This window comes from Mycteria americana, chromosome 17 (genome assembly GCF_035582795.1).
Source record: "Mycteria americana isolate JAX WOST 10 ecotype Jacksonville Zoo and Gardens chromosome 17, USCA_MyAme_1.0, whole genome shotgun sequence".
In the NCBI taxonomy this organism is placed as follows: domain Eukaryota; kingdom Metazoa; phylum Chordata; class Aves; order Ciconiiformes; family Ciconiidae; genus Mycteria; species Mycteria americana.
In genome coordinates this window covers 8,765,751-8,789,089 of record NC_134381.1, presented here as the reverse complement: position 1 = coordinate 8,789,089, position 23,339 = coordinate 8,765,751, and the positions used below count along the sequence as shown (strand labels likewise).

At 39.0% G+C, this 23,339-nt stretch overlaps 1 protein-coding gene across 2 annotated transcripts in view; it reads left to right on the top strand.

Moving 5' to 3' along the window:
• The window catches only part of MED27 (mediator complex subunit 27), a 98,480-nt gene that overhangs the window by 29,515 nt on the left and 45,626 nt on the right, over positions 1-23,339 (top strand). For both annotated transcript variants that reach the window (XM_075519700.1, XM_075519699.1), the window contains exon 3: positions 9,131-9,261. In XM_075519700.1, coding sequence (XP_075375815.1) covers positions 9,131-9,261 — 131 coding nt within the window. The remainder of the gene's footprint in view (positions 1-9,130; positions 9,262-23,339) is intronic.

Below are 23,339 nucleotides of genomic sequence, written 5' to 3'. Positions count from 1 at the left end.
TTTTTTCTTTCAGTAACTTTGCCGGTCACACTTCTATTTTCCATCCTCTTGACTATTACAGATTTTGTAAATAGTTTAGAAATGCCAGCTTGTGATGTATGGGCCTCTTTAACACTTCTATGATTTATGTGCACTGTGCTGAAAAAAAGCAGAGGAAGCATATTATTCTGGAAAAAATGTTGCCAGTCTTCAGTTTTTTCAGTCTTAGTTAAAAGCTACACTTTTATCAATCAAACCTGATAGATTCTTTTTTCATTCCTAAAAACATTCATAACTTAACTCTTTGAAGTCTAAAGAAATAAGTTGACTAAGACTTTTATAAATGTCTACATTTATTTTGGATGTCTGACTTGAAATATCTTCTAAACTGATTTTCAAAAGTTGGCTTTTTGATGCATTACAGCTTGGTCATGTAGAAGTAGAGACATTCCAAAATCACTAAGGGTAGGGGGTTTATTTTTTTTTAAATAAAGTTTGGCCATATGTTGCTATTATCAATAGCGCATTGCACAAACTGATGTAGTAAAACATGTTTTGGTCTCTAGCAATATGGATGATTTCTCTACCTTGTATACAAATGACAAGGATTGCAGATATATGATTATCCAGTTTCTCATGTAAGTATCCTAATTAAATGCAGAGAGCTAATTTTATGAAGTCTGGTGTTCTGTTTCAGACAAAAGTCCATGTTGTAAGCCATAAATGGCTATTCTGAAAGATTTAAAAAAAAAAAAGATAATTGAGTCTTAATTTAGCGTTCTTAGTTAATGCATAATATTGTTTTAGCTGGGGAAAATTTTCAGTGAAACTTCTCAGAGAAGGAAGAGCTCGTACTGCTGCTAGTGATCGGCAGGATTGCTCTGTCTCCCAAAAATCAATGTGAGGTTGAAGACAGGATTCAGATATATATCATTAATTTTTGAACACAGAAAATTTGAGTAAGGGCAGAAAAGCTCTTTTTTAATTGCCCTGTGGGGAGGGGGGGGAAGTTTCAGGTTTTGTTGACCATTACATTTCAGCATTCTGCTTACAAGTACAGTGGTTACGGTCATCGTTACCAACAAGTGTTCTAGAGATGTCCACTCAGTGTTGAATGCAATATGTTTTAAAGGGGGAAAATGATGTGTTTCTTTTTGATACTCATCCTCCAGAATGCAGCTGATCTCTAACTTCCAGCCACCTATGGTGATTCTAGGGTTTGTCTGTGCAAAAATCTGTGTTGTTACAAGGGAGGGTGAGAATTTAAACCTCTTTAACTACTTATAACAGTGACCTGTATTGGTTTCTCTTATTTGTGTATGAATGCTTTCTGTGGGTTACTTTATACTGTTTTGGAAGGAGCATAAATTAATCCGATCATGAATATTCTGAAGCTCTAGTAGGAATGTTCATATAGGGAAATAGGCCACATACATTCTGTTCCAGATCTAACTGTCCTGCTTCAAGCTTTAATTGATTGTCTTTGCTAGCGGGCTGGAAATTAGCATTCCCAGCAGCATTGCTTTAGGATGCCTGCTAGATGTAAAGAAAGAGAATATTAGCAAAAGTAACCATTTAAGAAGGAATTCTCTCCTAATTTGGCAAGTTCAGCTCAAACAGTTTAAACTGTATTCGTTCAACCCCTTCTGCTGGCATGGTAGTGTGATAACCTCTAGTAGGAGAGAGTGGTGATGTCTGGTAGAGCTTTGCAGAGCGTATCCATCTGCCCGCAGCATGCCTGCGTCAGGATGAACTGTATGCTGGAGTTCCGATCTTTGGGTGCAACTTCCCCTTCAGGAAGGCCACGGGAGACTGAGTAAAGCCAGGTTTCCGCGTGCTGGCAGAAAGACCCACGGCTAGGCTAATAGCTACTGTCTGCCACTCAGTATGGGTATTTGCTAGTCTAAATATATTGTGCATTTTAATTATTGTGCATTTTAATTACTGTGCGAGTGACCAAACTAAGGAAAGGCATTTAACAGAAGTTAAAATAATTCAATTTAATGAGCTAGAAAAAGAATAGTTAAGCACACAAGTACCAGCCGGGGTCATTAGTGCTACATTGCTTATCCACTAACGGATTTCCCTCTCGTCTCTTCTTTGACCATCTTTCTCCCCTTTGTCTGATGGCGCAACTGGACTAGTTGGATTTATATAAGCTGCACCTTGTAGACATTTTATTGAAGAAGAGTATTAATTTCTTTATTTGTCTGAAAAAGTAGTTTGTTTGCTATAGTGGTAAAGCCCAACCACAGTGCTGCAAATCATGGCATGCTGCTAGACAATTTGAAGAGTGTTTCTGTAGCTGATTCCAGCCCTTTATTCTACCACTCGGTTTTAAAGTATCTTCACTTTTCTTATATAACCACCTGAGCACCCCCTGTCCCTGAGGCAGCAGGCCATTCTTTATACTGACATAGCTGCCACCTGAGCCCCTGACACCAAAGATTTAGTCTAGGGCTTTAGAAAATATTAATTTTAGCGTGAGAGCAGTCTCCTCAGTTCAAAGTTCTGGTGGCTGTTTAAGGGAGCACAGCAGTACTGGGGGGAAGATACTAATTGTGTCCTTATTCAGTCTTGAGTTTTAATGATGACTTTTCCCTGCTACAGATTATTTGTCCTATGCAAAGATAATACTTTTGTCAAAAAGGAATTCAGATTTTCTGTGAAATATTGATCAAATGCACTTCTTGGGTCTTTAGACTTTAATGAAATCCATTAAATGAATATATCACATAGAGTAACACTGAGACCATTTCCGTATTAGTGGACAATCTCTGTACCAACTGCTACCCTTGAGCACAAGGTTACTTGGAAATACTGCTGTTTGTTACTGCACATGGTTTTATTTTGTCATTTGGATGCAGAACACAATGTAATAATTTTACTCTGCTTTTTGTGATTCTGTTATGTGTCTGGGCTGTAGTTGCATATCCAATGGAATGCCAGTTTATTTAGTTATCTTTCAGGAAATATATATGTTCAAGCCCTTCAGAGCACCTGGAAGTATTTATAAACATCTTAAGCATAAAATACAGTTATTCTTCTGAAGAGGTAAATAAGGTAGTGTGTAGCCTCAGATTATGATTACTCTGCCTCTTTATCCATTTCAAGTACGAGATGTCTTTAAACCTCAGAGCCTGTTGGCTGCATAGTGTCCCTTTGTGTTGAAATTATCCAAAAAGCAAGAATATGTCACTGATGTAACTATTAAATGGATTCCAGACTACTTAAAAAAAAAACCAACCAAACAAACAAAAAAACAACCAAACCTGGAGGATGAGTAGTAGTGGCTTTTGCAGAGACTTAGAACAGCACAGATAATTTTATTGGCAGCAAGGATGCAGATGCTGAAGTTTTGACCAATTCCTTGAAGAAAGTGCCACCAGATTTGCTATCTCTGCATGGTAAAAAGCCAAAGACTTGCAAGCAGTATTGGAGCGAGGGAACACTGATGCAGTCATTCATCAGCAGAATTTCAATGTTTTCGAAAGAAAAGTATGGGAAGAACACACTTTAAGGTTGAAATCTGACAGTAATTAAAACAGCGCTCTCAGCAAAAATAGGAATTCAAAGACAGTGGAATAAAAGATGTAGTGAAGGCAAGACGTTAAAAGAAACAGGGATCTGTATCAATGCATTTCCTATTATTGTATCTTTATATAAATGTATAAATGTCTAAACTTGTTTTTCCACTCCCTAGCCTTGGGAGGGAGGAGGAGAGAGCTAAGGGAAAAGCAAGATTGCCTGTGCAGGGGCATGTGCAGGTAGATGTCCTCGGAATGCTCCGGATCTCCTGGTTTATTGGCCAGGGTGAGGCAATGGCACTGTGCATCTTGATGCAATGCAAATAAGAGCCGTTGCATGCGAGAGGTTTTTAACAGAATTATGAGCTCATTAGTTTCACAGTTTAGTCGGATCAGGGTGTTTAGAAAAAGATGCAATAACTTTTGTATAGGGATTTAAAAAAGAATGGAATGGGGGTAGCCTTTGTTCCTATCGTGGAAAGGTATCTGTTGCTTAAATATTCTTGTAAACTGGAAAGCGTTTGGGGGGCATAAATGCTTTAAAAAAATAGAACAAAGTGTCCTAATTAAATTGTAAACTAGAGCAAAGTCACAATGCTAGCTTTCCTCTTAATTGAAAAAGCCTGCAACCCAGTTCCAGAAGAGGAAAACCAATGAGTAAATAAATTGGGGACTGCTCTTTTGGTTTATTGATGCTGTTTTGGCCAAGTCAAGAATTCAGCTATGCTAAAATGATCAAACATTGTTTGGAGAAAAAGAGAATTTCCAAGCCGGCCTCATTATCTGAGAGAAGCTTAAAAATATCAATTAAGGTAGTATAATTTCTCTCTTGCCTCCTTTAGTCTGCAGAGATGAAACTGTGGGAGTGTCCTGCTTGCTTGCTCATTGCTCTTTTGAAAAGAATGACTAGAGTTTTATCATAATAGACAAATCCCTTGTTAGCTGCAAGAGAGAAATAATTTAATGATGAGGGGCAAAGTGCTGTGCATCTTAAAAGAAGACAAATGTGCATGCATTCACCAGTATTACAGTGAACTTGGAAAATTCCATGGTGGGCAAGTATCTGTCAGCCACTTTTGTAAAACTCCATTTCTTGGAGGAATGGAAATAAACATTTTTTTAATATATATTGCCTGTATCTGAGAAAATGCTTTTCTGTTTATGTATGTGGTCTGTAAGTATTTACATGAGAATGGAAAAAATACCACAACAGGGTAATGTGATCACAAACAAAAGTTATTCTTCTGATTTCACTTTTTAAAGAAAACCTGTTGGTGCTTAAAAAGCTTTAAATAATGGCAATATGTAAATTTAATGTGCAACCGTGAGTTGTCACGATCAATTGTAAATGCTCCAAGTGATTGTTTTTTTTCTTTTTTCCCTGACTCTTATCTTCTTCCTACCCAACCAGTTTTTGCAACTTTAAATGGCCTCGTAAGTAAGTGGAGTGTAATGACTTGTTTGGTCAGCACATTCAAAATCTCCAGCCCATGAATTATGTACACAAAAGACCTTTAGACCCAGCATGATTCTAATGATGAAGCTTTAATTTTAAAAGTTTTAAATTAGCACTGTGTACATGTTTGTCGTTTCATAACATGCACTGTAGAGGAATCCTATAGGCCAAATTAGAACCTGTCGTTATAGTCAGTACATTTCTGTTGAACGAAGGGGCCTTACTGCATTGTTCTGGTTTAAGCCCTTCGGCTGTAGCAGGATTTCTGCAGATGATCTTTAAGGTTTGGAGCAGACCGAGAAGACAGTGTGATCTTTCGGGGGATGGAGGGGTTCTTTTTTGTTTGTTTTGATTGTTTTAGGGGGTGCATTGCCTTGTTTCTGATAAGAAGAGAGTCACCAGGGTAGAATAAATAAAAGATACTATGTGCTTAACTTTTAAAAAAATATTAATGCTTTCAGAACTAAATTCATTCTGTATTTCTCTAATACACGTTCTCTGTTTAAATAGTTCATGTGAAAGCCAAAGACATCTTATGTGAATGAAGAAATTGCCCTCATTACAATTACAACCGTGAGAAAAGTGACTCCCAAGTGCTATCTCTGTTATGATGTATTTCACTTCGAGGAAGATTGAGAGCCGTTAATATATGAATGTAGTTTTCATATACTCGGAACGCTGTGAAAATGTGAACTATGGCACCTGTAAAACATTAGTGATAATCTTTTCTTCTAGAAAATATAGGCCATGTTGCCATTAACATCGAAAAATAATGAATCTTAAAAATAATGAAATTTTAAAAATAATCCAAGTTCTGTTTTTATTTACCTCCAGGTAAGGCTTTTGTATGTATTGAAGTGTTATTTTCAGTACTTTTCCTACATCCTTGAGAACTAGATTCTCTTTTGATCTTTAAAATGTGGAATTCACACATCTACTTGGAACCACAGTTTTAAGAAAAATATCATCTATCATGAGACTCATCATAAAACTCTACAAGTTGGCACTGGTGTATATCCTAGTTGCTAAGTGTTAAAAATTGATTTTTTTTGTTGTTGTTTTTTATTTCTTAGTTTTCTGAAATAGATTTTATGTTTCATCTGCATGTATTGAGGGAAAAAAGATCAATCGTGTTGAAATTTTACAGAGGAATATTTCATTAGGAAGTAAAGAGCTTAGCTTCACATAAACCAGTTGGAATTCCCCAAAGCTGAAAGACATGGATGCTTGCTGTAATAAAGCTTCTGAATGATGGGGAATTCCTTAGCGACTGATAAAGAAATGATTTGCAATGCTACCTAGTGCTGCACCAATACTCGAGTTCACTGAGTATTTAGCGTATTTTGTGGATAAAGCTATTGCTGTTTACCATTCTGCTCGTTTAAATGAGCACAGTTGTCAAAACCAGATGGAAGGTCTTTGGGAATACACTTACAGAAGGCAGTCATGACCATCCGCAAGTGGCCAACTTCTGGCTGCGTTGGGTTGCAGGGTCTCTTAGACCTGCATGGAGCACCCCTCTGTAGACACAAATGAACAACAGCTCTGCTGGGTCAAACCAAAGGCTCGTGTAGCCCCATATCTCATCTCCGGCAGTAGCTATAAGCACATGCCTGTATACGATGTTCTCCCTAATGTTCTTCCAGCCTTCAGCAGTCTCTGGCTCAGAGACTTCTTGAGGTAAATGTGGTTTCTGTGTGTTCATTAACCCTCAAAGGGTTTGTGTCCCATGAGCTCATCTCAGCTTCCCTGCGTGAGCCTTTTAGCACCCATAATATCCTCTGACAGTACGTTTCATGTGGCTTCCCCAAGGTGAAGATAATATGTTAGGAAATGGCATTCTTTTGTTAGTAAACAAAAATTTTAAGGGGATTGGTACATTTTTAAGCTGAGATTTGCTGTCATGGCTGATGCTGGCAGACAAAGGTGTTTATTTTGAAGGAAATAGGAACTGAGGAAAAATTAACTGAATGGCATGTCTGTTATCCACCAGGACTGTTGAATCTCCCGGCTCTAGTTTTGATGCCAGTGGTACTGCTTTGGCACTATTTTCAGTCTTGTTTCTGTTCCTCAGAACAAATGATGAAGAAAAAATTTCCCAATCTCTTCAGTTAACACCCCTCCGCCCCAAAAAGGAATGCATTCTGTGCAATACAGTATGCGATACTTTAATAATGTATAAATCAAGTTGGACAGAAGCTGCCTGTCAGTTTTATTAACTTTGACCTTTTCTCCCATTATAAGGATGGTTTGGTAAATATTTAATGGCCCTTATGGATTTTGACAGTTGGATCTGCATTCCTGGGAGCAAAGGTAGATTATAAAGAAATAATTAGTAAAAATAGCTTAATCACTGGGAGTGAGCCTTCAAGGACAGAATTGTTTTTTAGAATACATTTATTTTTAATTCCTTTTTTTTTATGCCTGACCACTAAATGTCAGACTAGCCGGGAGGTTATGAAATGTTTTTAAAAGGTTGCATTTAAAAATGAATCTATGATTAACACCTGTGATTACCTCCATCTCTGAGCAAGTGTCCAAATGATGTTATTTACTTGAAATACCTGTCAGTGTTATTCTGCGCAGTGAACATAAGAGAGTGGTGTCAACAGCACAAAATGGCTGAAGGAGGGCTGCTCGTAATAAGATGCAAGAAGAAAAGGGAAAAGTGTGGTACTGGAGTCAGAGGGGTCTTCTGCCAGAGCTGTCTTTCCCTTTAATTCCCTGCATATTGCACTCACTGCAAATTCTGGTAGTGAAGATTGAAAACTAAGCCCCTGACACTTTGAAACATTGCTTTTCAAACATGTACTGTCCATTGCTCTCATTGATTCCCCCCCTCCCCCCCTTCATTTCAGAAATCTGTTGGAGAAAAACAAATTTGAGCAAAATTCATTGGTCTAAGTGGAGCTGTTGTGGCAATACAATCCCCCCCTTCCCAGGCGGAGCGCGGTTCTCTTCCCATTAGGAATGCAATGTGTCTTCATGTTGTGCCAGAGCCAAGATCACGTGGCAAAGCAGCCAAGTAAATCAGGAGCCTGTTAAAAAGCCTTATGGATGCTCTGAGCATTGACATTTGAGTCAAATTGGCTCACGGGATAGCTTCACTCATTTTAATAGCCATTTCAAGTAGATCCCTTTACCAAGCTTTGTTTCCCTTACTTTTGGTCCCTACGCTGCAGAATAGCTTGGGCCTAAGACCACTTTATTTTCTGAACATTTTTAAGTCATAGTTTCCTAACTGTAACCTTTTTTTACATGCAGATCACGGGATTAGAGTTGTTAATGTGTTAAACAGTTCACCTTTTTCAGAACAAATCTTGAGATAATGAGCACATTGGTGTAGGGGCTAGAATGATGAAGGAAGCTGCATTTGCCGAACACTGAATCTTGAGTTTTTTTCCACCCCCTTCTCTTCCAAAATGGGGAACTAAGAATGTAAATTGAAAGTGTTTAGAGGTGAGCTTGTAACTTGTTGCACTTGAAGCTGGTTTCAAGACTGACATAGCACTGTAGCTGTTCTTAAATCTGTGAGCAGCGGGAATGCACTCAAAATCTTGCAGATTTGCATTGTGTCCTTCATAAATTTGTCTTTCATTGGCAAGCAAAATAAAAGGTTAGAGGAGAAGGCGACTGCATGTGAACCTTTCTGTTGCAATGCTATGGAGACGTGCTAGCAGGTATTTTAAAGGCTAGATTTTTCTTTACAGTGCTAGAAACTTCTTTGTGAATGTTTTGAGGTTTTACATTTAAGAAAAAAAGATGAGTGTTATTTCTAAAAAGCTGGTTTGTATAGTGAAAGGGTTGCATCGTTCTTCCTCATATGTTCTTCCAAAAAGGAAGAATGCTTGATCCCTTGCACGGAGAAGCAGTCTTAACATTTAAAAGCAAGTCCAAGTTTCAGGACAGTTAGTACTTGAGAGGAATTCTTTAATTCATCATCTTTCTTGCCCTATAGTGTGATTTCCTTGTAATACCTATTTCACATCAGACTTTTTTTATATGCTTTTGTTTGTATCGTCTTCCATCGAAGCAATATATATGAAATACCATACATTAACTACTGACTGGCTGTAATTTGAATTGGGTGGTACAGATAGTAGAGGTGTGACATAGATGGAGTACTGCAGTGGTGTGTATTTTAATATATATGTTTTTTATTATCCAGTTGCAGTACCATGCCGGGCTAGCATCTGGCCTTTTGAATCAGCAGTCTTTGAAACGTTCAGCCAACCAGATGGGAGTATCTGCAAAACGCAGACCAAAAGCCCAGCCAACAACTCTCGTCTTACCTCCTCAGTAAGTAATGGAATATTTTGAAGAGTTTGCATGGCAGGGGGAGTGGGGGGGGATTTTTTTTTTTATCTTTTTATTGTAATTATTACTTTTTAAAAATAATCATAATAGCAGCTTTGTAGTTGCAGTGTTTCATACAAGATTAATTATTCTTGTTGGATGGGTGGGGTACCCTATGGAAACAATATTTTGTTTCTTCTGTTTGTGGAGGCACAGTGACAGCACAGAAGTTGCAAGGATTCTTCTTTGTAGCAGGTCATAAAAGTTTTTGCAGCACGAGATTGTCATTGAGGAATGATGTTCCCCTGATTAGTATGACTTGGAGCTTCAAGTAGGACTTTTCTGAAGGTCCTAAAAGGCTGAAGCCAAAAAGTCTTTGGTGTGAGTACTTTCTCAACAAACGTCTGTTCTGAGTCCATCTGTTCACCATATGTTAATTTTGCATTGGATCTAAACCTCTTTTACAGGTGACAAGCAATTATGAGGACACTTAGAAACTGTTTGAGGACATAGAGTATCAACGCTTTAGGCAGTCTGTGTGCTGATGCCAAAAACACAGAGATGTCCGCAGCTAAGCTTATAAATTAATAAACTGCCTAAAATATTTAGTTACATATAAGAAAATGATTATTATGTAGAAAATGAAGTGCTAAGCAATTATTCATTGTACTGAGCATCCTTGTAGTTTGTGGAAGCTGCCTGCTTTTGTTCACAGAACAAGAGTCACTGATGTATAAACACTATGCTACTAAAAACTTCATAGTTGTAATAATAAAAGTGCCTGTTGTCACCAGAGTCCACAGGCCTAAGTTGATGAAGGAATCAAAGGAAGTTTAGAGTTTTTTCCTTGTATGAAATGAGAAAAAAAATCAGAGTCAACAGAGCTTTCCCCTTGTATATTAACTTTAAGGGGCTGCTAATTCAAGAATCCATAAAATGTTCTATTGTTTTACCGATATGTCAGACAAAGAAGAATGGTTAGAAGGGCAGCTCTAGCAGAACTACAGGTTTGAAAACCAGATGTTGTTTCTCTTATATCTGTGAAAGAACAGGGGTATATTGTGACAAACTGGCTAGTTGGTTTTCTTCCTTTGTTGGGGTATCGGGTTTATCCGGAGCTTAAAATGGACCTCTCCAAGAAGTCTATAAACTAGAGTACTGTGATACCAGTTGTCACAGTTTTTATTCAGAGGTCTTAAAATATTTGGGTGGGGGTTTTTTTGTTGCTTTTTTTAAATCATGGCTTCTCCAGTTACTAGAAATACGTACAGTGAGAGAGAAAGAGCTAGCTTCTATTTTTGCATAGAAAAGTCTGTACTTAAACAGTTGCAGCTGTATAAATCTTAATATGAGGTATGTAATATACATATTTAAAAGTATTGTATGTCTTTTTATCTGCACATTTACCTAGAATTTGCAGATAGAATGAAATTTTAGTGTGGTAACTAAACTCTAGCTAGTAGTTGAATTATGTTTCAGTATCTTATTACCACTTCAAGCATTATTTGCAGGGAAGATATGTTTATGCTGAGCTGGTCCTTTATCTGTCCCTGGTTTCCTCCTCTCTGGCTTCTCTTTGACCTTTCCATATTTGTCCTTGTTTGCTATCTTGGTGTGTCTTAAGAAGAGAATAATAGTTATATTAAGTCAAATCAAATACCTGTTGAGCTCAATATCATGTCTCCAACACAGGGCAGAAGCAGATTATGAAAAGACTTATGAAAATAGGCTTATGAAAAGTATTAAAAAAAGAAAGTATGGCAAATGGATTTTAATATCTTGATTTTGCTGTAGTTTCATGCAAATAGTGATGAATCATGCTGCAAATCCCCCCCCTCCCCCCCCCTTTGTTCTCTCTAAGATGCAAAAGAAGAAAACATCCAGGTGCAAAACTACATATCTCCTTGAAAGGGCATGCTGCATACTAATTTTCCCATGACAATTCAGGGAAATTTTTTTTAGCTTTATTGATTAGTCAGGGAAGGGGTAACTATTTCTTTATCTCTTTTTGCTTTGATGTATGTTATTAAAATTAAGTTCAATGACAAGTCTTTGGGCTGAGTAACAATGTGCTATGCATAAGTATATATTAAATGTTGTTCAAAGCAACTATATTATCTAGAGATTTTCTTAAACATAAGTAGTTAAAACTGGCTTATATTATATTATATTTGACTTTATATGCCAAAATGTCATTTTAGGGTAGCAGATTGGGGCAAATTGCAATACTGCAGTAATCCTTTTCAGCCAGCAAAGGAGTGGAAGAAACACTGTTGCTCAGGAAGTAACGTAGGTGATGATTTGGATGAAGGATCTTCTAAAACCTTTGTTTTATTTTTATACAGATTTTGCATATGGATAGTTTGATACTAAACATGTCTTAATTTGAGTTAAAGGTAGCATTAGGGAGCATGTTACCAGTCTGCTTATTTATTTATGTTCCTGTTCCTTGAAGAAACCGCATGGGTAACTTTTGCTGTCGCACATTACATTCTTAATGGCAATGATGCAAGCTGAGCAATTATCTTGCTAATCTATATCTTTGGTCTTTACTGCTATGGTGAGACTTGAGTTTTATTCCCCAGACTGAAAGTATGTATCCAACGGTGTCTCTTCTCATAAGAGTGGCGATACAAAACTGGATCCTTGTGCTGTGTCAACTCGTTGTTCACTTGAACCCTTAGTCTCTCTCCCTGCTCTGGTTTTTCTTCTCCTTTCCTCTCCAAAATGGCTTTTTAAAAAACAAAACAAAAAAACCAACCAACCCCCAAACCTTCTCAGCCTGTCTTGGAGGCTCAGCCATCTCTTCCTCCCTTATGCTCACAGAAGGAGCCGGAGAAAGGGTTTTGCTAATGGCAAAGCTGATTCTTCGTGGGCCCACTTGTTTGTTATGAGCCCCCATAATCCAGGGGGAAATGGTGAGTGACCTGCTGCACCACTTAGACACTCACAAGTCTATGGGGCCTGATGAGATCCACCCAAGAGTGTTGAAGGAGCTGGCAGAAGAGCTCACTAAGCCCCTTTCCATCATTTACCAGCAGTCCTGGCTAACTGGGGAGGTCCCTGCTGACTGGAGATTAGCGAATGTGACACCCATCTTCAAGAAGGGCCGGAAGGAGGACCCGGGGAACTACAGGCCTGTCAGCCTGACCTCGGTGCTGGGGAAGCTGATGGAGCAGATCATCCTGAGTGCTATCACACGGCATGTAGAGAATAACCAAGGGATCAAGCCCAGCCAGCATGGGTTCAGGAAAGGCAGGTCCTGCTTGACCAACCTGATCTCCTTCTACGACAAGGTGACCCGCCTAGTGGATGAGGGGAAGGCTGTGGATGTTGTCTATCTAGACTTCAATAAAGCCTTTGACACGTTTTCCCACAGCATTCTCCTGGAGAAACTGGCTGCTCATGGCTTGGACGGGTGTACTCTTCGCTGGGTAAAGAACTGGCTGGACGGCCGGGCCCAAAGAGTGGTGGTGAATGGAGTTTACTCCAGTTGGCAGCTGGTCACAAGCGGTGTTCCCCAGGGCTCGGTGTTGGGGCCAGTTCTGTTTAACATCTTTATCAATGATCTGGACGAAGGGATCGAGTGTACTCTCAGTAAGTTTGCAGATGACACCAAGTTGTGTGGGAGTGTTGATCTGCTGGAGGGTAGGCAGGCTCTGCAGAGGGACCTGGACAGGCTGGATCGATGGGCTGGGGTGAATTGTATGAGGTTTAACAAGGCCAAGTGCAAGGTCCTGCACTTGGGCCACAGCAACCCCATGCAACGCTACAGGCTTGGGGAAGAGTGGCTGGAAAGCTGCCAGGCAGAGAAGGACCTGGGGGTGTGTGTTTGACAGCCGCCTGAATATGAGCCAGCAGTGTGCCCAGGTGGCCAAGAAAGCCAATGGCATCCTGGCTTGTATCAAAAATAGCGTGGCCAGCAGGACTAGGGAAGTGATCATCCCCTTGTACTTGGCACTGGTGAGGCCGCACCTTGAATACTGTGTTCAGTTTTGGGCCCCCCACTACAAGAGGGATATTGAGGTGCTGGAGCGTGTCCAGAGAAGGGCAACGAAGCTGGTGAAGGGTCTGGAGCAGAAGTCTTATGAGGAGCGGCTGAGGGAGCTGGGGTTGTTTAGCCTGGAGAAAAGGAGGCTGAGGGGAGACCTTATCGCTCTCTTCAACTACCTGAAAGGAGGTGGTAGAGAGGTGGGGGTCGGTCTCTTCTCCCAGGTCACAAGTGATAGGACAAGAGGAAATGGCCTCAAGTTGCGCCAGGGGAGGTTTAGACTGGATATTAGGAAATTTTTCTTCACCGAGAGGGTTATCAAGCATTGGAACAGGCTGCCCAGGGAAGTGGTTGAGTCGCCATCCCTGGAGGTATTTAAAGGACGTTTGGATGAGGTGCTTAGAGACATGGTGTAGTGGTGGTTTTGGCAGTGTTAGATTTATGGTTGGACTCGATGATCTTAAAGGTCTTTTCCAACCTATATGATTCTGTGATTCTGTTTGTCCCTTGCTAGCCTTAGGCTATCTTTTGATGTGGTCTGGTTTGGAAGTGAGAAGCTCTAGTTTTTCACCGAGAAACTCTAGGTTTTTTCAGTAGTAGATATCTGAAACAGCAGCAGCCATTTTGAATTAGGAAGTTATTTCTAAAAATTGAAGCTCTTTGTCCTATGCAACCACTATCAGTAAAATTTTCATTTTCTCACTTTTTATTACCTGAGGGCTTCTAAGGGTGCTGAACGGTTTTGGAGAGGCCTTTTAGTGTTCAGTTTTGCTTTTCAGTATTGGTTTTCACTGGCTCTGAAAGTGCAGAAAGGAATACTGGATTGATATGTGTCTCCTTTCTAGCCAAATGTATCTGTATGAGAAAATGACTAACTGCTGGCTTCTTTCTCTCCCTGCTTTGTCCCTCTTTCTGTCTTCTATTAACAAGACATCTCCCTGTACTTGCTAATAGATGCATTCCCTCACATGCTTCTCATCTGGCTGCTGGTTCCTTCCTTCTGTTAAAGAATCTCAAAGCAGTGTTTGCTGAAGTGCTGAAAGCTGTCAGCTCTTTCCAAGTGACTAGGAAAGCATATACATGCAACCCTTCTGAAAACCAGCATGGCTGCTTCTGGTTTGAAATAAGTAAATAAATACGATAAGAAATGATGGCTCTTAGTTTTTTTTTCCTTTCCTCTTGAAATGTAGTAATTGACGCAGTTAATTAATCTTGTATTATTTTGCTTGGCACCACATCTCAAAAGCAAATTTCCAATTATGAAGTTGGCTCCACAGCCCTGCGGGATCCGAGTGCTGTGCCCCAAAGAGTCTGGAGTGGCTGAGAGCAGTGAGCCCGCAGAGGTAGTCCCTGCCAGTGGACCACCCTGCTGCGAGCCCCGCAGACTCTGATATGTCACTGTCTAGCTGGAAAATGACAGCAGTGAGTTACTGTGAGATGAGGAGGAAGAAAGAAAAGAAACAGCACAGGATGCTGACTGTATTCTTGCAGTTGTGTTCATTGGCACACACAAGAGGGTCAGTTAGCTTTAATGAGAATTTTTAGGGGTCTCAGCTGAAAACCTTGTGACTTTGATAGCTCTGTTGTGTGGGGCTTTCTCAGTGCTCCCAGATTAATCATCTGTCTTCTCTGTCTGGAAGGAAATTGCCAGAACAAGAACTTGCTCACCACAAAAGGTACTGAGACTCTTGCCCTTTATGGTGCCTTTTAGGGTCATTTGTTGTGACGTTTGCGGGTTTGGGAAAATAAGCACGCTATAAACAATAAACAAGTGGAGGTCTGGTTCTTGTTTGACAACTTCAGGCTCAATGGACAGAGAGGCTTGAGTAAAAGAGAGTCCAATTTTTTGTTTTAGGGCTCTTCAACTTGTCTTGTGAATCTCTTGTGCTCTGATGTATGCCCTAACCTGACAGTGAAGACATTGTAATAGAATGAGTAAAAATCTCTGTGACTTTGTACTGTATTGCTAGGAGCAGACCAGCAAAATTACTTTTTCTTTATTTAAAAAAAAAAAAAAAAAAAAAGGCAGTGCTGCCCATGATGCTGTTCTAGATAAATGAGCAACAAAAAGCTGTGAAGATAATTTTTCTTTTAGGAGATAATAAAGACTTGAGGATAGAGTGCTGGGCAGAGACTCAGGAGGGCCAGGTTGTTTCTGCCACTTGTTCTGGGTGAGATGGAGAAGGTCTCTATTCTGCTGTCTACACCTCAGAATCCATCTGGATTCTTCTTCTAGAGAAGATGGATGTATTCAAAAGAAGTCCATGCTTGCTCCATCCTTTGGAGCTACACTAGCAAAAGATGCTCTTTAGTGAGTGGTCTCCTTTAAAAGCTTAACTTACTGGCTCAACAGGTATCTGTTCATCTGGATTTGGAAAATAAATTTACAGATATCCCAAACTCTGTGTTTACTGTAGCTTGATTCAATACCAGCATAGTCAAAGTGTTGTTCTTTCATAGCATTAATGCCCTGTCAGTTTTAATGATTCTGTCATATAAGTAGTACTGTAAGGTTCTATTGTATTTGTTCAGGAGCTTTCTTCAGGACACACAAGTTGAGTCTTGAGGAAGGAATTTAATTTAAAATAGTCAGTGATGCAGTATTCCAAAAAAAGTTGCTATTTTTAACAGTTAACTGAAAGGTATGGGTATATATATAAACTATACACCCAGTCATCAGATGTGCCAGAATAAATTCTTTGGAACTTAACTTGTGTAATTTATCATTTTTACATTAAGAAAAATCCTGATGAGCCCTTTGCCAAGAGTTTTTGGAGGAAAGGGGTTTTTTCAGCATTTTGTTTTATAAACAGCATCTAATTGCTTCCTAAATTCAGGGATTTTCATTATGGAACAAAGAGGCAGATTATTCTGAAGATAATGGTAAAGCATGCTTAAGCCAATAAATGTTCATAGGTTTTGTATTTTTTAAGACTGTATGTTTAATTTATGCTTATCTAGTCTGACCTTGCTGTGTTTTAAAGGTCTGAAATCCCAGCCGGGGATTTATACTTTGAAACCAATGTGCCAGTTAAGTGTGACGCCTTTATAGAAGCTGTGGGGAGTGTGGTTATTTAACATGCAAGTGTTATTATTGCAATAATCCCATTCGGTATTATAAGCTGTAGTCTAACGTTTGGGCCTCCTCTTAGAAGTAGTCAAGAGTAGAAGAGCAAAGTGTATGCCTGTATTTTCCATTTTGAGAAAAGTCAGCAGAAGTTCTTTGTGCAGTTCTAAAATTCTGCTTTCCCCCTACTGGCAAAGCTGCATTAAGTATCAATATTCATTAAATACCACAGAGATGATAATGTAATAAAGCAATAATCCTCAGGCCCACATCTGTACTTCTCTCCAGAAGAGTTGAGGTTGAGAATATAATTAAAGATTAAAACTCTGTTTGCATTCTGGAACATGGAGATATCTTTTTGTACATGATGGGGAATTGTATTAATAAGGAAGAGATCAGTTTCCAATAACTTTCAGTACTAGGAGCTCATTTAATATCCCTGTTCATGTTTAAGTTTCTCACGGTATTCCTTTAGCAAGACAGTGCAACAGGAACTGTAAAAGAACATGTTGCTGAAATACGTGACCCTTTTGCTCCGCCAATTAATCCCTTCTTATATGAAGAAAAAAGATTAAAAATTAGTTCTTTATGTTATTTACATGAATAATATTTACATGAATAAGTTTAATTACTTTGCAGCCATGTACCATGTAGATCGAACATTAATTTTAGTATTTGGTATCTTGTGCACAGTTTGGATTACATCGTTGTACAGTTTTCTTTTTAGTTTTAGTAAATTGATGAACACCTATTCTGCAGATGTTTTGTCAAGCTGTTTTAGTGTAAGTTGCAGCATGTTGCTGTACAGCGAGATTGCATTTATCCTTAGCTTGTATACTGATTTTAGTGTGTTCAGAGTTTATGTGCACATCTTGCAGGATCTTTTGATACTCAAGTCTCTAATATTTCACCTGGTTCAACTAAACAGAAAGTCTCTTTAAAACTTTCTGTATTGTATTTCGTCAGCTTGTTAAATAACTCTTACTTTCCCTTAAAGAATCTTAGCGACTTGGTTCTTTGCTCTTTCTTTTTCCTGCCGATGTGTATGGTTTTGTTGTATATGGTCGATCTTTAACTACTTCTTTGTCTTGCTTTTTAATAAGCTCCATAATTTTGCACAGAAGGTCCAAAATACTGGCTTTCCCCCCTCAAGTATTGGCATTTTAACTACCAAAGCTAACCTAGCTAGGTAGAGTACTAGTTCTTAGTAACCTCTGGTGAAAAGGATTGTGCTCATTAAACAGGTGGTTTTGTGAGCATTTGTCCATTCCCTAGAGGAAAATCTATTTCAATTATAAAATCCATGCTGTGCATTTCAAGGGTTAGTATTCCATTCTTTTCTAAATATAGTGGTGGTGGAGTGGTATGATGTAACAATGCTGTTGCATGGTATGCATTCCCCTAAAATTTTTACAAATAGTGTATATGTAGTACTTAGTATCTTTAAAGGAAGACTACAGAATAATATGAACCTATTCAAACTGCCGCCTACAACACTGCTTCAGAGAGTAGCAATGTCCCCAAGTGAATTTTTCAAACCATGTAGAATATAATGGAGAATAATGAGCAAACAGGAAACTACTATTTTGACAGCTTTGTTACAGGAAGATAAGTGCTGAGAAATTCAGATCATAATGAATTTTAGCAGCTATTGAAAATATGATAGTTTGAAGTTATTTTAAGATACAGGCATGTTTTGGTTTGTTTTGGATTTTTCTTCAGGTTTCCCTTCTGCCTACCAAGCAGAGATGACAACAGTTGCTTTTAGACAAGTTGTTTTGAGGGAATGGGACCGGACCCTGTTAGAGAAAGAGTACACCTTTCATTTTAGGTTTAGTGAGACCCTTGGGTACTTCTGGTTTCCTTAAATACAGTAAGTATTAAAGTTGTATCCTAGGGCATGGGAGGAAAATTTATAATTACATAATCCGAATGTCTTAATTTTCTTCTCAACAGTGTTTCCCCACCACTGAAAGCTCAGAAATCTGGTTGTCTGGATTACTACAAAGTACCTTGCCACCACAGTATTAGAAATTCTGATTTAAGTTACCCTTAAACTCAATGGCAACATTTAATAGACAGCTTGGAGCTGGTCTGGTTCTTTTGAGATTCAGTAGCTGGGACACCCTGATCCCACAGCTGGGGAAGCATCTGCCATGATTGAACCCATATTGTATTAAAAATTACGAGGGAAAATTCCTAGGTGATAACACATCATTAAACTTCATTGGACTGAGTTTTATCAAGAGAACAGCTATGCATGTGGGTGTCACGTTGTTCTTTCTGGCTTTTGAATGTAACACAAGCGAGTTAACTAGACCTTGTCATTTGGATGAAAAATGATTCTAAGCTTTTAAAGAGAGATTATTTCTTTTTCCTAATGGCCCACGTCAACAGCAGTTCGTAGAGCTCGGTGGCCGGCTGTTCTCAGGCGCAGGGTGGCGATGGGCCTGCCATTGCTTTATCCCGTTTCTTTGTGTGTGTTTTGTTTAAACACTGGGGGGGGAAAGCAGTCTGCTGTTAAATGTAATAGCAATCTGTCTCTCTTAGTTATGTGGTATTTACTGTTTAGCACTCAATATAATTAACTAGAAAGAAAAAAATCCGAAGTACTGTTTTGATTCATGGGGGGCTTTATTAGACAACTCCAACGAGATCAAATCCAATAGCTTACCGGGGATATAAAATTGATTAGTCATCTTCCTATTTGTAGCCAAAGCTACTTTACCAAGCTCTGCTCCAAAAAAGAGAGAAGGGAGTAATCCAGCTGAACTTCTATTTCAGTGTAAGAAGTAAATTTTAAAAGAAGGTGCTGTTAATTTCTTTTATGTCTCTGCTTTGTTTTCACTGCTGTTCACTCAGGTTATCCATCATGTTCACTATGGAGCCATACGTGTGTTTTGTAACCTGTTTAGACACCAAAGGTACAGAAGGCAGGCAGCTGACTTCCCGCCTGCTTTCTTTCCCCGTTTGGTTTGTGGGGCTCTTGAGGTCAGTCTGTTGTCCTTTTCTTGCTTTATTAAGGATGCGTGCGGTTTCTTTAGTTAGGGACAATTTTGAATAGTGGACCAACACAGACTTAATGAGAATCTGAAATCTGAGGAAAAAAATGTGATCTGCTTTTAAAGTTTGTAGATGATAAAAATGTCCTATGGCACTCAGTCCTGCTGCAGAGAGCTGCTGGGACCCATAGCCTGCTTCTGCATCTCTGACTTCTAAATTTTTGTGTGGCATGTTGTAATACAATGTAAATCCAATTGTCTTTTACATCTTTTACACTGTAACCTTGATCACTCCAACAGTATTAAACCAGCGTTCAGACAATAGGAGAAACCCTCTTACAGCGTTAATATATTTTGGATTTTCCTTCACATTGATCTCTGAGCAGTAGAAGTGCTGGAGCCCCAGACAGAGCTGTATGACTCTGAGTTGGGTAGGATCCAAACTAGACCCTCATACTGGTAAGAGGGAGCCGTTCCATAATAAACCATAGTGGTTTTTAGCAGGTTTGGTCCCAGTACGTGTGACGAGTGGTGGGGTGAGGAGGCACTTCCCTGCTCTGTGCTGTGCCCTCCTGCAGTAGTCCGTAGGTGGGTCATAGAGTGACTTCTGTGGAAGCTCACTAAGTGTAGCCAGGGGTCTGGTAGTCATCTGGGTACACTCCGCGTTGCCGCTACTTGGGTACGACATGACTTTGTGCGGAAGTTTTTTAGGTTTTGGGTTGTGTTTTTTGTAACAGCTGCCATTCTTGAGTCTGGTGGTGCTTGGTAACTCAGTACTGAGTCAACACCTTTGCTGTTCTATGCATCTTAAGAAATGATTCTTTTAAAATTTTTAATCTTGATCTAATCTCCTAATATGTTGATACATCTGACAGCAGGGGTTTCTGTAATAATCTTCTTTGTTTTGTTATACCAGATCAATGCTTTTTTTTTCTGAATTTAATTTCATTCCATTAAGTACTATACAGCTGCGTATTTTCTTACAAAGTAATTACAAAAAACCAGCAGGCATTGATCAACACAGATTGTCCAAATAAAAGATTTTGACTAAAACCAAATGTTCCTTACGATATTCATTAACAGGATAATCATTTTTATCCATACAAGTACAAGAGACAAGGATCTTGGATGTTGCTTTAGCCCTAGTAAATTGCTGAAATGCACATTAGTTGTGTTGTAAAACTTTACAATGTATTTTAACACCAAGGAAAAAATCTGTTTTATTTATTCACTTTTCAACAAATATTTTAATCAACCACTGTGGAGAGTGCATGTAATTAAGATTTTGTCGTTTCTTTACAGCGTATAGAGCTTCACTTACTGGTGTGTTGTGAGCTGTTACGGACCGATAGCCTTAGCTCAACTGTCTTTGTAGTGAACACCTCCGCGAAGACCTCTGTCTTGAAGACATTAGCCAAAAGAGGCCTGGGGCTGATGGCTGTTGATATTTTGGTGTCATACTCCACAAACTAATCCCACAAATAGGATTGCTCCGGGTGTGATGTGCAGCCCTGTGTGACTGAGCACAGTGATTTGAAATCATTCCCATCTATTTTGTTGAAGATGAGCTGGAACACTCCGTAGCTGGGAGATGAAAACACATATCTCTTTGGAAACTTTGGGTTGTGTACCAGCCTTGATGTGCGTGTTCATTTTTCCGGAATATGCACAGATCTGGAGCAGTGTGTAGCCCTTAGTGAATGTCAGTGTTACTGGGGATTGCAGCTCTCTTATAAAAGAGCAAATTTCTGACTCTTTGATGTATGTTTGCCTTAAAGGTAATGTTTGTGTGAGAATCGTGCCGTTAAAAGGTGGCAATTAATTAAAAGTTGTTCCACAATCCCAACTAGAAGATGCCCTTGCAGCATTTAGAGCAGAACAGTAATATTGCACTGTAGGGAATCCCTGTACTTGCAGTAAAAAAGAAAATTAAGGATGAAGATTTTAATGTGTAATTAAAGATTGCAAATACTAGTTTAAGTGCTTGTTTCTGTGTCAAAAAAAAGGAACACACACTACCAGTGGTTGGACTAATTAGTGAAGAACAAGCTAGATGAGAGAGGAAATTTGTATGAACTTAATAATGATATCAAAGCTTTTGCTAAAGCTATGATTTAATCATATGATTGCTTTAACCCCCCTTTTTTTTTAGCTTGACTATTTGGGGGAGGGGGATTCGAGGCTGCTTTACTGCAGCAGACAATCAATCTGAAAAGAATAAATTAAGACTGCCGCTTGCCAAATTCAGAAACGCATTACAGCAAGTGTTTCCATCTGCATTGGTTGTATATTCCCTTGTCAAAGATGACGAGCAAAAAAAGCAGAGCCGTAATAAGGTGGAGGGAGAAGGTCTCTCTATTTTGGTGGCTTAGCAAGAACGGCATTATTGCATAATCATATTGTATAATGTGATGTGATATGGACGTATTGTGAATGTATTTATTAATGACTTTATTTCTGTACCTCTACATGATTCCAAGTGGCCTTTAGCTATTTGAGAGGAAAACTAAACAGCTATACTGTGAGGGGGGGATAAAAGTACTTCCAAATGTGAAACCTGTACTGTTAAGGAGAAGGAAGCTCTAGGTGTATCACAGTAAGAAAACTTCGAAATATAAGTCGTACCTGAAAATGAAGGCAATTAGAAACAGTAACTCTACAAAAAGAGAAGTGTTCCCAAGTAATGAACCGTGGATGGGGATTTACCTGGGGACTAAAGTGGCTGCTCCCTTCCCTGAGGACCACAGTGGATGGTGGGCTGGCCGTGCCGCAGCGCTGCCTCGAGCGGCTCTATTGGCACCCATCAGCCGACCGGGCTTTTGAGTTTGGGAGACAGTTAAATGCCCTTTCTAACTAGAAAGGATACAGAGTAGGAGAACTGCTTTGCTCTGCTTTCTTTACTTTTTAATTTCACTTTAGGGCATTCTGTGCATATTCATGTGTTGACAAGGAACCCTATGGATGAGTTAAATTAAAAAAGCTTGGGTAGCAAATTCTAGCTGATGACTTCATAGAGTTTTCCTCTAAACATAATCTTCATTTGTAATTATTTGAAGTATTTTGGTACGATTATTTTGCTTGTCCCGTTTTCCCAACTGCCAGTGGAAAAATTAAATAAAATGCAACCATTAGAAGTTTCACTGGGTGAAGAGGCTTGGTTTTCATCCCTTTATAGATGCTGCTCTACTCTTATGTTCATTCCTAATGGTTTAATTTTGTAAAGCACTTCCTCTTTGCTGTTTCGGCTTTACCTAATAAAGTCTTAGCACTGTCTTTGTGATTTCCGTAATGTTACTCAGTAGTATGTGTATGTCATTTTGAAAACGAGCGTATTAATAGTGTAATGCACATTTCTAATTAGACAGAGATACCTTTGCCTCATTATTTTAGTTTATTTCCCTGATTCTTACTTTTGCATGGGTAACATAGGGAGTAAAACACTGTGGACAGGGAAGACCTTGTTAACATTGGCAGACTTACGTTTCACTTTTTTCTGTGGCTGCATGAAATCTCTTTATTGTCTGTGAGTCATGGCCAGGGGAATCCTGTATTAAGTCCTCTAATTTTAGCAACCAAAAGCATCTTCATGCAGCAATTTTTGCATTGAAATTAATTTTTTCTTTTGTGTTTTTTTTTCAGAATTGTTCTTACAAATTTTATTTTGGGAAAGAAAGTAGTAGCTTGGTAGAGAGATTATAGTAAAGTAGTTAATAGCTTATTTAACCTTTGTTAAGTTTACCTGGACACCTTGAATGAAATGAAATGGAATGAAGATTACATTCTGTGTATGATCATTGTGCTCCATTATTGCCTATAATACTTTGTTTCCATCCCTCACAGAATGTGATTGTGGAATAGTGTTCAGCCTTTTCATTCTGTACCACATAGGTTTAAAAGCACTTAAAGATACAGAGGCTCCTGAATAAGTTGTTGCAGAGCAAATTATTGATGTTTTGAGTTGCTCTGTGCCTCGGTTTCCCCATGTGAACTGTGTGAATTGCGTCATCTGGGAATTGTGCAG